Source organism: Geotrypetes seraphini, chromosome 16, assembly GCF_902459505.1.
Source record: "Geotrypetes seraphini chromosome 16, aGeoSer1.1, whole genome shotgun sequence".
NCBI lineage: Eukaryota > Metazoa > Chordata > Amphibia > Gymnophiona > Dermophiidae > Geotrypetes > Geotrypetes seraphini.
This window is the reverse complement of record NC_047099.1, coordinates 10585958-10599227: the sequence shown is the minus strand read 5'-3', so window position 1 is coordinate 10599227 and position 13270 is coordinate 10585958. Positions and strand designations below refer to the sequence as shown.

General features: G+C 43.9%; 1 protein-coding gene across 5 annotated transcripts in view; it reads left to right on the top strand.

Moving 5' to 3' along the window:
* SLC12A6 (solute carrier family 12 member 6) overlaps positions 1-13270 on the top strand; it is a 108871-nt gene that overhangs the window by 68373 nt on the left and 27228 nt on the right. For all 5 annotated transcript variants that reach the window (XM_033923017.1, XM_033923016.1, XM_033923018.1 and 2 more), the window contains 6 exons: positions 935-1081; positions 1437-1491; positions 1583-1713; positions 11585-11826; positions 12105-12328; positions 12450-12608. In XM_033923017.1, coding sequence (XP_033778908.1) covers positions 935-1081; positions 1437-1491; positions 1583-1713; positions 11585-11826; positions 12105-12328; positions 12450-12608 — 958 coding nt within the window. The remainder of the gene's footprint in view (positions 1-934; positions 1082-1436; positions 1492-1582; positions 1714-11584; positions 11827-12104; positions 12329-12449; positions 12609-13270) is intronic.

Genomic DNA, 13270 nt, shown 5'->3' with positions numbered 1-13270 from the left:
ATGGTAAAAGGGGTGGAAAAGCTCTTATTAGGGCTCTTCAGCTTACAGAAGAATCATATGATGGAGGCTTATAAAATTCATAGCATGAAGGGGTAAATAGAAATAGTACAAAAATTACAGGACATGCCAGAGCACTTGAAAACAAATATATATATATATATATTTAATGCATTATTAAGCTCTGGAATTCATTGCTGCAGATGTGGTTAAAAGCAGCTAGTATAGCTGGTGTTAAAAGTAGTAGTTATTAAGAGAGAATTGGGATAAGCTGTAGCTTTCCCCTTGGATAAGCAGCATTTTGAGATTCTGTCTGTCAAATATTTGTGACTTTGATTGGCCCTTGTTGGCAGTAGGATTCTGAGTTTGATTTTTTAATGGACCTTTGGTCTGACTCAGTATGGTAGGTTATGTAGTTGAGTGGGAAACATAAAAAAAGAAAGTAGATCGTAAGGATTGAAGACTAAAACCGTTTTTATTGAAATTGGCAACATGGCCACGTTTTGCCTACTTCTAGGATGCATGGGGGTAAAACAATCCAGGGACATATAAACACAAGTTTCTTTTGAAAACGGTCAAGTAATTGTGTGCAAACAGGTAACAGCGTTAAGTTTAAAAGACAGTTAAAGGCATATTTTAAGTTGGCCTTCTCTTTATGATTGCTGGACTGGACTGGACTTCAGGGTCATGTGTACTACTCTATGTGGCCATTGTGATCTTTTCTATGTTACTGGAATTCCTATCTTTTTTTAAAAAATGATTTGTAAACAAGCTTTTGGTAAACCGCTTTGATATTTTGTTAGCTAAGCAGTATATAAAGCATTTTAATAAACATAAACATAGGTCTCATCAGCCCAGCCCTCCCCCAGAGACCTTTTCAGAGGATTTAGAAATACAGTTCCTGACCTCAGTTTTCCCTTTATCCCCCCCCCTGCAGACTCCTGAGATGGGAACTTTCATGGGAGTCTATCTGCCTTGCCTACAGAACATTTTTGGAGTGATCTTGTTCCTGCGTCTCACCTGGGTGGTGGGAACAGCTGGGGTGCTACAAGCCTTCTGCATTGTCTTCATCTGCTGCTGCTGTGTAAGTAATCTTACTTGACATCTCAGTAATCACCCTCTCATAGCATAAAATGTAACTTATTAAAAGAGAACTTCTTATCCCAGTGTGATTAGCTGTTGCCTGTTTAGTTTTGCCCTAGAAGTCTTATAGGATTATTTTCTAATCCTTGTAAGTGAAGTGAGAGAGGATTTAAATGTTGCAGAAGGCTATGCCACATCTGTAATGTAGCAGCACAAACCTGCAGTTGGTAATAGCATCACTAGCCAGATTTGGACTCCAATGCCAGAATTGTTGCATGCAACCGTTTTAACTGATTCTCAGGCTGTATTGCTTGTATTACTCCTGGATGTAATGACATTTGTCGTCTTTGTTCCAGACGATGCTTACTGCCATCTCCATGAGCGCCATCGCCACCAATGGGGTTGTGCCTGGTGAGCATTCTTTCTCTCTTTCCCTTTTTGTGCCCCTGCTGTATGCCTCTCATTCCTACTTCTCACTCTGCTATTATTTATCCCTGTCTAGCTGGAGGTTCCTACTTCATGATCTCACGGGCCCTGGGCCCTGAGTTTGGAGGGGCAGTGGGCCTCTGCTTCTACCTAGGCACCACCTTTGCTGCATCCATGTACATTCTGGGGGCCATTGAAATTTTCCTGGTAAGTTGAGCCCTCTTTCAGAGCTCCCTTTTGCAACTATCTGTTGAAGAGAATATACTAGGGTCTTACAATCATATAGTAATAATTAAGATAACAATTAGATGTCTGGTCGATTGGCTTATTTTCAGCTGCTCTGTCAGTTTGTTCAGTTTATAGAAGTCAGATTTATATGCACTCATTTACTACAGAATGGCAGTGGATCAGGATAGGCAGTAGATCAGCATAGGATATTCTCTATAGCCAGGTCTGGTAATAGAAATAGGGAGGGTCTGCTGGTATCTGTTCATACTAACTCTAGAAAGAATACATCCCAGTCTTTGTAGTATTCAATGTGCAAAACTATGGATTTATTTATCATGGAGCAGAAAATTCAGGAGCCACAAAAGACCTACTATTGCACAATTATTCCTTTTAAAAGGGGTAGCTGCATTAATCTGCTTTAACAAAATTAACACAGGCAGATGACACCATTTTATAGATTAACCAATGTATTAAGACATGAACTTTTGAGGACCAGACCAGAGTCCAGTTTGTCAGATGTTTGATTCCTGAGGAGCATTTCCAGTAAAATGTACCTCACTACTTTTAATAGATAATGCATTCTTTAGTGTCCCTCCAGACCGGCACAGAAACGGATGGGTAAACGCTCCTCTGCCAGTAGGTGGAGACTGAGACACTGACTTTTGGCTACAGTACACGTGGACTGTGCAGTCCCTATTACACTCAAGTCTTTTCTCAGTCTCCAGCAGGTAGTGTGGTAAGATTGTGCAGTCTGTGCTGAGGTTTGTTTTGGGCCTGTTGAATCTGATTTAAGGATTCTTTCTTGTCCCTTTTGCTGTCCGGACAGAGCTTGGGGAACCCTCTCGGGGGTCCTTCCGACCTCGGGGATGCCACACTCAGAAGGATCGAGTCCCTCCCCCCATTTTCCCACCTCCCCAGGTTTTCTGAATTTAGAGGAGCCTCAACAATACTACAGTTTAGAGTGCCTGTAGGGTCTGCTCTCTTGAGACAGCTGGTTTAGCTGTGAGAAGTTTTTTAAAAAAGGCACAAGAAATAAAAAGAGCATAAAGTAGTTCAGAGGTTGGCATTGTTGTACATGGGTTTTTGGTGCATTCAGTATGAGCGTTTTAAAAAAGCAGCACAAGTGCGTTTTATGTGGGCACCAAGCAGTGGATGCAGCTGGCGGGTGCACAAACTGTTCCGGCCGCCTCAAGGGGGACCGGGCTTCGGGTGTCAGCATGTCAGGCTCCCCTTCACATGCGCACTGTTCGTCAGCGGGAGGCAGTGGTGATATCTGGGCCTCTCCTGCCGCCCACGCTGGGGTTTTTTCATCTGCCGACAGTATGCCTGTCGGGGAAGCTGCGGATTCTCCTGTTGCTGTGACTGGGGCTGCTAGCGGTTTCTCTGTAGTAGCGGGGTCGAGTTTGGCTTTGGTACTATGTATTACTTTAGCTGACAGTTTAGTGACGGCCCTTCCCTCAGTTTGGGCGGGAAGTGAGTCCATTTTGCCCACTGCCTCAGGCGACCTTCCTCCTGTCTTAGAGAGACAGGAACAGGTATTAAATGTGTCTTCTGCTCCTGCTATAAATTCTGGATTGCCGCTGGAGTTGTTGTGCCCTGATTTTATGTTACACATCTCAATAGTGTCTCCAAGTATACAAATAGTCCCACATACCCTGTGTCGTATTCTCCAATATTGAAGGCTGGAAAATTTTTTATTATTATTATAAAACAAACTGTGTATGGCCTCAGAAACACCACTCCACCGCCCAGAATAAAAACTTTTTTTCTTGTGGAAAGCTTTATGTGTTTAGTATCTTCACCGGCCCTGTTTGTTATTAATTGCTATTATTATTATTATACTTTATATCATCTTTTCTTCAATCTTTGATCTTATTTGATCAATCTTATTTTATCAATTTTTCTAATCTTTTTTATACTTTCTAATATAGTTAAGTTAGCTTAAAGCTTCAAACTTATCTTAGATGTAACTGGGGAGGGTTGGATCCGACATGTTTTGTCGTAGCTTTATCGAGGATCGCCCCTAGAATCAAAGTAAATAGTGCTTAAGTATGGAATCTCTTATCACTTTTTATAATAAACACTCCTTAGTCATTAAGATCAAAGAACAAAATAGGAAAAAGTTTACACGCTATACTCACCAGAAACACAGTCATCATCCGACTCCCTAAACTTTCACCAGAGCAAGATGGCGACAGCATATACCGGCTCATTAATATTCAAGCAGTTGTTAAGAACAGCTGATGGGCGTCCCACAGCTTTGGAAGAACGTCAGATTAGCGTAGTCCACTCCACTTCAACATTCAACCCTCCAGCTCTACCGTATTAAGCCCATAAATCCACCTTTGCTCCTTTAAATTTAAAGGCTTATTTACAGGTGGCTGGGGGTCCTGCATCAGTTTTGGGGGTCCCGGGGTCATCTGGGGGGGGGGGGTTTCCCATCCACTGCTGCTCCTATTCAGTCTCCAGCTACAGCTGACTTTATCCAGCCTCCTCAGCCATCATCCAATTGGCCACAGGTGTCTTGGGATGAGGATTCTTTTCTGGCTGATCCATTTCCTCCAGATGAGGACTTGGATCTTGGGGAGGATTTTACAGATCCGTCAGGAGGGTCTGAGTTTTGGATGGAGATTTTTCAGAGGTGCCAGTTGGCGAGGACACGTCTGTTGTGCGTATATTTCATCAGGAAGAGTTGCAGGAGCTCATTCTTCAGGTGTCTTCAGTTTTATTCTTTGAAGAGGAAGCTAAGGACTCCCTTCATGTGCTTAGAGGGATCTGGTCAGCATCTCACTCTTTCCCTATGCATCAAGATATTCCGGATGTAGTGCACACTCAGTGGAAAATTCCAGATGCGCCTTTTTGGTTGACGTGGTCCATGGCCAGACCCTACCCTATATCTGATGGTGATAGAGAAACCTTTAAGTCTCCTGTAGTGGATGCGGTGGTCTCGGCTATTGCACACAGACATACCATGCCAGTGGAAGGAGGCTCGGCCCAGCCCTGAGAGACTCTCAGGACCGTAAGATGGAAGCTCTACTTAAATGCAGTTTTGATAAGGCTGCCCTGGCTGTCCAGGCGGCGATTTGTGGTAGTCTGGTAGCCCGGGCTTTGTTTCCAGTTGTCTGAGAGAGTTCTTGACCGTGAGACGGCTGACTGATCCTTAGTGCATCAGGAAGTTGCTAAGATTGAGTTGGGAGTTTCTTATCTTTCTGATGCCATGTATAATCTGTTGCATGCCTCAGCTAAGTCCATGGCTCTGGGTGTAGCGACCTGCCGTACCCTGTGGCTTCAGGGTTGGTCGGTGGATTCGGCGTCTAAGGCTAAGCTCAGTAAGTTTCCCTTTCGGGACTCTTCTCTTCGGGGAAGAGTTGGATAAGCTGGTTCAGACCTCGAGTGACTCTAAGGTGCCTTTGTTACTGGAGCACTGACCTCGTCAGGCTTCGTGAAGTGGTCTGCCTGGGGACATTTGAGTGGATTTCATAGGTACCGCCCTGGCCAGGATATGACCTCTTTTCCTGCCAGAGGACGTTTCTTTCAGTGCATGCAGTCCTTTTGGAGGGCCGGAGGGCACGACTCCTCTGGAGGCTTTTCCGCCGCCCGTCCAGCCCAATGACTTTCCCCAGTTCCAGTTGGAGCCCAGTTACAGGAGTTTTACTGGGAGGGGAGGTGGTTAGGGTTAGGGGGGGAACGAGATCACAATGGATCAGTGGGTCCTAGAAATGATTCAGGATGGTTATGCTCTGGAGTTTTCACGACCTTTGCCAGATCATTCCTCTCCTCTCCTTGTCAGGCAACTTGGAAGAGGAGGGCTTTTCAGCAGACACTGCTCAGGTTGCTGGACCTCAAAGTGGTAGTCTCAGTACCTCCTCAGGAGATTCGCACCAGCAGGTACTCCATTTAATTTGTGGTGCCCAAGAAGGAGGAGTCTTTTTGGCCCATTCAGGATCTCAAAGGTGTTAAAAGAACGCTCCAGGTTCCGTCCTTTCATATGGAAACCCTGAAGTTCGTAATTCTAGCTGTCCAACCTGGGGAATTTCTGATTTCCCTCGATCTGATGGATGTAATCTTCTGATTCAGGGTTCCATTCCAATGTTCGATCCAGGTCCCTTTTGTCTTGGCTCTTGAAAGGGCTCACTTAAGGAAGAAGGAATGTTTGGATAAGGTGATCTTCACTCTCTTAGGGTCTTGGAGAATTTCCACCTCTAAGGCTTATGTCCTTGTTTGGTGTCTTTTTAAAGAGTGGTGTTCTGCATGTGACATGGTTCTCCTTTGAGCTGCTGTGCCTCATGTCCTGGAATTTCGGCAGGATGGCCTGGAGTGAGGCCTTGTCTGGTCTTCCCTTTAGGTGCAGATTGCCGCTTTGTCTTCCTTTCGCGATCTCTTGTGTGGCAAGCATTTGGCCTCTTCTCTGGATGTGATTCGGTTCTTGAGGGCTGCAAAATTGCTCCGATCACCAGTTTGGCCGTTAGTTCCAGCCTGGTATTCTCAATTTAGTTCTCTCCATGCTCTTGCGTCCTCCATTTGAGTCTTTCGACGCCTGTTCGTTGAAGGACCTTACTTCCACGAGACGTGTTTCAGAACTGCAGGCCTTTTTATATAGGCCTCCCTTCTTGGATTTCTGTGGGGTGCGGGTCATGCTGTGGCTGGTTCCCTACTTTATTCCAAAGGTGGTCTCGCCATTTCATGTCAACTAGTCCATGGTCCTCCCAGTCTTGGGTAGTCAGGAGGGCTCATTGGCGCAGAGGAAGTTGCACAAGTTGGATGTCTGTAGGGTCCTTCACTCTTATGTTCAGAGGACCCAGGAGTTCCATCAATTGGATCATCTTTTTGTCCGCTTAGCGAGTCCTCGTGCTTCCAAGGCTACAATGGCACGCTGGATCAAGGAGGCTATCGCTTCGGCGTACCTTATCCAAAAGAAGCCTGTTCCGGAATTTCTCAAAATTGGTAACATGGAATATTGGGTTTTGGCCAGGCACTAGTGACCTGGATTGGCCACCGTGTAAACGGGCTACTGGGCTTGATGGACCATTGATCTGACCCTTTGTTGGTACTGCTTTGGTACGTCCCATCTGTTTCTGTGCTGGTCTAGAGGGACGCTAAAGATGGAGAAATTAGGTCCTTACCTGCTCATTTTCTTTCTTTTAGTCCCTCCAGACCAGCACAGACCCCACCCTGTCATTTTGTTTAGTGTTTTTTGCGAAGAATACAGTTTTTTTCTGTGAGAATTAGTTGTTCGAAGAGTTTAAAGAGCAGCGGTATTTGGTTCGGCTGGTTTAGCTGGCAAACTGTGGGGCGTTTCTGAAAGGTTCTTGTTCTAATCAGTATCTAACATTGTTGTTATTTTGCCTTCTCAATGTTGCTACTGGCTCCAATGGCTTAGGCTAATCATTGACATGAGACTAGATAGCAATATTGATTATTAGGGGTACCTCCCGTTCATTTTAGTTTATTTGATATACCACAAATATAAAAATAAAATTTTAAATCTATGCGGTTTACAATAAACCTCCTGTGGTTTACAATAAAAACATAAAAGGAGGGGATCAAACAAAAATTACAAAAGATAAAAACAATACAAGACTAACAGAAACACTTAGAAAAAATTAATATGGGGGCAGTTTTGAATATAGTCTCAGTCTTGAGCTGGAATCCTAAAGGTAAAGGAAAAAAAGCTTCCAGGCTATAAATAAACTAACACCAAAATACTGAGGCACATAAAATAAATCTTTGTTTTATCCTAGGACAAGCAGGCAGCATATTCTCACATGTGGGTGATGTCATCCATGGAGCCCCGGTACCAACAGTATTAAAAGTGTACTATTACTTTAAATTTTAAGAAACTTCAAGACTGCCTGCACTGCGCATGTGTGAGTGCCTTCCTGCCTGACGTAGGTTCACGGTACCTCAGTTCTTCATTTTCTGCAAAGCGAAGAAATACTTTTTTAAGAACATAAGAACATAAGAACTGCCATCTCCGGATCAGACCTTCGGTCCATCAAGTCCGGCGATCCGCACACGCGGAGGCCCTGCCAGGTGTACACCTGGCGTAATTTATAGTCCACCATATCTTTATATGCCTCTCTTAAGGAGATATACATCTAGTTTGCTCTTGAAGCCTAGGACGGTCGATTCCGCAATAATCTCCTCTGGGAGGGCATTCCAGGTGTCAACCACTCTCTGAGTGAAGCAGAACTTCCTGACATTAGTCCTGAACCTGTCCCCCCTTAGCTTCATTACATGTCCACTAGTCCGTGTCAAATTGGACAATGTAAATAATCTTCTCTGCTCTATTTTGTCGATTCCTTTCAGTATTTTGAAGGTCTCGATCATATCCCCACGCAGTCTCCTTTTCTCAAGGGAGAACAATCCTAGTGTTATAAGTCTATCCTCGTATTCCAGTTTCTCCATACCCTTCACCAGTTTTGTTGCTCGTCTCTGCACCCTCTCCAGCAGTTTTATATCCTTCTTTAGGTAGGGAGACCAATGTTGGACGCAGTATTCCAAGTGTGGTCTGACCATTGCCCTATAAAGTGGCATTATAACTTTCTCCGATCTACTCGAGATTCCTTTCTTTATCATGCCCAACATTCTATTTGCCCTCTTTGCCGCTGCCGCGCATTGTGCCGACGGCTTCAGGGTCCTATCTATCAGTACACCCAGGTCCTTTTCTTGTTCACTCTTCCCCAGAGTTGCACCTGACATTGTATACTCGTATTCCTTATTTTTATTGCCTAAATGCATTACCTTGCATTTCTCCACATTGAACTTCATCTGCCATTTCTCCGCCCATGTTTCTAACTGACACAAGTCGCTCTGGAGTTCCTCTCTATCCTCCTGCGATCTGATTGCCCGGCATAGTTTTGTATCGTCTGCAAACTTGATGATCTCACTGGATGTTCCTTCCTCCAGGTCATTGATATAAATATTAAAAAGGATCGGCCCAAGTACCGAGCCCTGGGGTACACCACTAGTCACTTTCTCCCAGTCGGAGAACTTCCCATTTATGCCCACTCTCTGCTTTCGGTTTTCCAGCCATTTGCCTATCCATCTTTGTATATCTCCCTCTATGCCATGGCTTTGTAGTTTCCTGAGAAGTCTTTTGTGTGGAACTTTGTCGAACGCTTTCTGGAAGTCCAAGTATATTATGTCCACCGGCTTCCCACTATCAATTTGCTCGTTCACGGTCTCAAAAAATTGGAGTAAATTCGTCAAACATGATTTCCCTTTCCTGAATCCATGTTGACTGGGTTTCATCAAGTCGTGTGCGTCCAAGTGCCGGACTATGCTATCCTTGATCAGTGCTTCAACCATCTTGCCGGGGACAGACGTAAGACTCACAAGCCTATAGTTGCCCGGTTCCCCTCTCGATCCTTTTTTGAAAATTGGCGTGACGTTCGCTATCCTCCAGTCGTCCGGTATCTGTCCAGTTCTGATTGTCAGGTTTGCAAGTTTTTGCAATAACTCTCCGATTTCAACCTTCAATTCCTTTAAGACTCTCGGGTGAATTCCATCCGGTCCAGGGGATTTGTCACTTTTAAGTTTGTCGATCTGATAGTATATCTGGTCTAAGTCCACTTCAACTGTGGTTAAGTGGACTCTTTTCAGTCTGCGTTGCCTTAACGCTTTGTGTTTTTTTGTGGGGGTTTTTCTTTTCTTAATTTTTATTTTAATACTGTTATTTTTACTACTAAAAAAATACTAATATAATTTTCTTTCCACTTTCCTTTTTCTCAGGCTGAAGCCTTGGGAGGTTTCCTCGGCGGGTCTCTCAAAATTGAGTTCAATCTCACTGACGAAATTTTCCCATCCATTTCGAGACCGTTAATGGGTCTGAAGAAGTGCAGTAGGTGTCAGCAGCCTATTTCCATCACCAACCCTCATAGTTGGTGTTTAATGTTAGGCCCTGAACACCGAGTTGAATCTTGTGCTCGGTGTTCCACCTTACAAAAGCGCTCCATCAAGGCCCGTCGCATTCAACAGGAGAAGCTCTTCGGCTCGGCCATGGACACTGCCAAATCTTCAGAGCCGTCTCCATAAAAAACTCCTGCATTGATGTCGACATCGCAAGAATGTATAGTATTGGGGAAGCCAGCTAAGAAGCCATCCACTTCCCAGCAAGCGTCGAAAGTCTTGACAGCATCTCGAGTCTCTTGATGCAGACCAAATATCGACACCATTGTTCTCCAGCTTCACAGCTTGTCTCTCTTTCTCGGTGTGCATCCTCATCGAGTTCACTGATGGTACTGGCCAATGAGTCATCAGTACCAGTGCATATTTTCAGGGAGAAACTCGATGAGTTCTTCCAGAGGGAGATCAATGATATGTTCAAATTGCATTGCATGCCGGTGCTTACATCGACTTCCTCAGTACCGGCCCAGCCTGAGCATAACACTACAAGGCCTCAAAGTACCACTGTCGGAGCACTGAGCTACTTCTCATGAATCTTCCACGAGACATTATCACTCTCCATCTTGACGATGTTCTGCCTTCAGACATCGATCTTCGCATTGATGTTCTAGCTTATCTCATCAATGTTCTCAATCGAGGCATCAATCCGCTACTTCAAAGCATGGATGCTCTTCTTCGACACGGCATTCGATGCCAAGGAATCATCTGTCTTCATCGTGCTGGTCTCGCACTTCGAAGTGTAAAAGGGGTACTCGTCAATCCTCGTAATCTTCTTCATCGAATCGGTATCGAAGATGTTGCAGTACTTCCCATGCACATTGTTTTCTTCGCTGCACAGCTTCTCCAAAACTTCTCTATGATTCAGATTTGCGTTCTGACTCAGGGTGTGAATCTGCTTTATCTTATGACACCCCTTCAGAACAGTCACCACAGAAAACACCTCCTAAAGCAAGATCTCCTACAGAAAGACTTTCCTTTACTAAATATATTAGGCAGCTGGGCAAAGCCCTACCTGTCAAATTGGAAGTTGACACTGGACCAAGTGCTGAATACTTAGAAGCTTTGAACTATGATGAGCCTCCCAAAGAGCTCCTCAAGTTACCGTTACATGGCATTCTCAAGGAGACATTTCTCAAAAATTGGGAAATGCCTTTAACTATCTCTGTAGCTCCAAGAAAACTTGATTCCATCCACAGAATCATTTCTTGTCCAGGGTTTGATAAACCACAACTTCAACATCAATCATTGCTTGTAGAGTCAACCCTTAAAAAAATCATTTAGTTCAAAATTGTATGCCTCGGCATCACTATGGACAAGTTTGGATATCACCTTTACCAAAATTCTATGCTGGCAGGTATGGTCCTTAATTACAATTTCTACATGTCCTGTTATCTAAAACAACTGGTAAGAAAATTGTCTCACTTTAAAAAGTATATTCCTTTGCAACATCTTCAGGAATATAAGGACACTATTTGCACTTTCACAGATTAGAAAATATTTAGCAAGATCAGCCTATGATGCTTTTGAGATAGCATAAGCTCTGTGGATGATGTCACCCATATGTTGAGAATAGCTGCCTACTGTCCCTGGATAACAACTGTTACGGTAAGTAACTGATTTAGGGTAACTAACTATACTTTCCTGACAAGCCTACATGGTACCGTAGTATTTGATTTCACTATTATGGTGGATTGTAGCTGATAATTTGCCTAATAGTGTGGAAATGGTAGATTTTCTTGTTTTTCTTTCTATTTATTAACCTATTTTCAGCTTTTAACATAAGTTCTTTTGATTGTATTTGGAAACATATTTTTTCCCTTTTTTTGTGTGTAATTTAAATGACTGACCTAAGGTCACAACCGGGCTATATTGAAAAGATTTTATCCCTTTCTTAAAGAAGGTTAAGGAGTGACTTGGATTGCTCTTTCCATTTGCCCTTTAGGTGTACATCGTGCCTTCAGCAGCCATTTTCCAGAATACAGATGAGGCAGAGAGCTCGGGGGCCATGCTGAATAACATGAGGGTTTATGGCAGTGCTTTCCTCATCCTCATGGCTCTAGTGGTCTTCATTGGAGTGAAATATGTCAACAAGTTTGCTTCTGTCTTCTTGACCTGTGTTATTGTTTCCATCCTAGCCATCTATGCTGGAGCAATCAAATCTGCCTTCGCACCACCAAGTTTCCCGTAGGTGCCCAGGTGGAGGATTGAGAAGGGGGGAGCAGTACTGGAACATAAGAACTGTTAATTGTTTATAGAATTTGGATAATCAGAACACATATAAAAATGTTTTAATACCTATTAAATTCATTTTATTTTTCATATTGAAAAATGCTGAGAAAAGCAAATATAGAAACAATGATGGGGATTTCATAAAGCATTTTAAGCTCTTTGTTCTTATGTCCTCCTCCTCCTCCCCCCCCACCTTATTTTTCTTGCTTCCTCTATTCTCACATAAAATTCAGGGTCTGCCTGCTTGGGAATCGTACTCTGTCAAGACGCCAGATTGATGTCTGTGCTAAATTCCAGGAAAGGACTAATCTTTCTGAGCCTCTCGAACCCACCAAGCTGTGGGGCTTCTTTTGCCATGCCAGTGAACTGAACATTACCACCTGTGATGAATATTTCACCCACAACAATGTGACAGAAATAGATGGAATCCCAGGCATGAGCAGTGGCATTATTGCAGGTAAGAAAGAGAGGTCAGTTGCAGACAGAAACTGGACACAGAAGGCAGGACTGTTGGTGATAAGAAGATAGACTGTGAGTGGTTCATCACCGATTCTTTATTCATTCTCTTCTCATGGCAGAAAACCTATGGAGTAATTATCTTCAGAAAGGGGACATCATTGAGAAAGCTTCTCTGACATCTGCAGAGGTTTTAGGCTCCATCAATCATGAATACGTCCTGACTGACATCACCACCTCCTTCACTCTCCTAGTGGGGATCTTCTTTCCCTCTGTAACAGGTATAGCAATTGGGAAGGAGGGTACATAAGAGGCAACACGCGCAAAATACCTAACTGCGGGGACAAGGCCATTCACTGCTCCACGGAGTGGTGAATGGCCTTATCCCCCATACCCATGGCAACCAGGGGTTTTTTTTTCCCATTCGGTGGGTTACCTGCGGCTAGCCATGGGTAACAGTCACCATGTCATTCTTTAATTGTAGATAGGACTGCACAGCCTACTTGTACTACTGCCAAAAGTAAATGTGTTCTCAGTCTCCACCTGCTGGCAGACGAGTGTAAACCCATCCATTCTGTGCCGGTCTGGAGGGACAATAAAGAATGGTATCTGTTTCTTATTACTTTCCCCTTCCCCATCTCTCCTTTTCAGCATTTCCGATGTTTAATTCCCTTGCTCTTCCACTGCCTATTCTCTCACTTGTATTATCCCTGCCTACATCTTCCATTACAGCAGCTGATGTAACTCTGCCTGCCCTGCTATACTGTTACCCATTCACCCCTCTTCCCAGTTGGCTTCCACCTGTGTACCTCAGCCCTCCAAAACTTCCACAAATTTAGAATGTTGCTTCTCCAGCCTTTCCACCATCCATGTGCTCTCTCCTTCAATCCCCCTTCAGCCTTTACCTACTCTCTCACAGCCCCTCATTTGGTTTTGTTGTTGT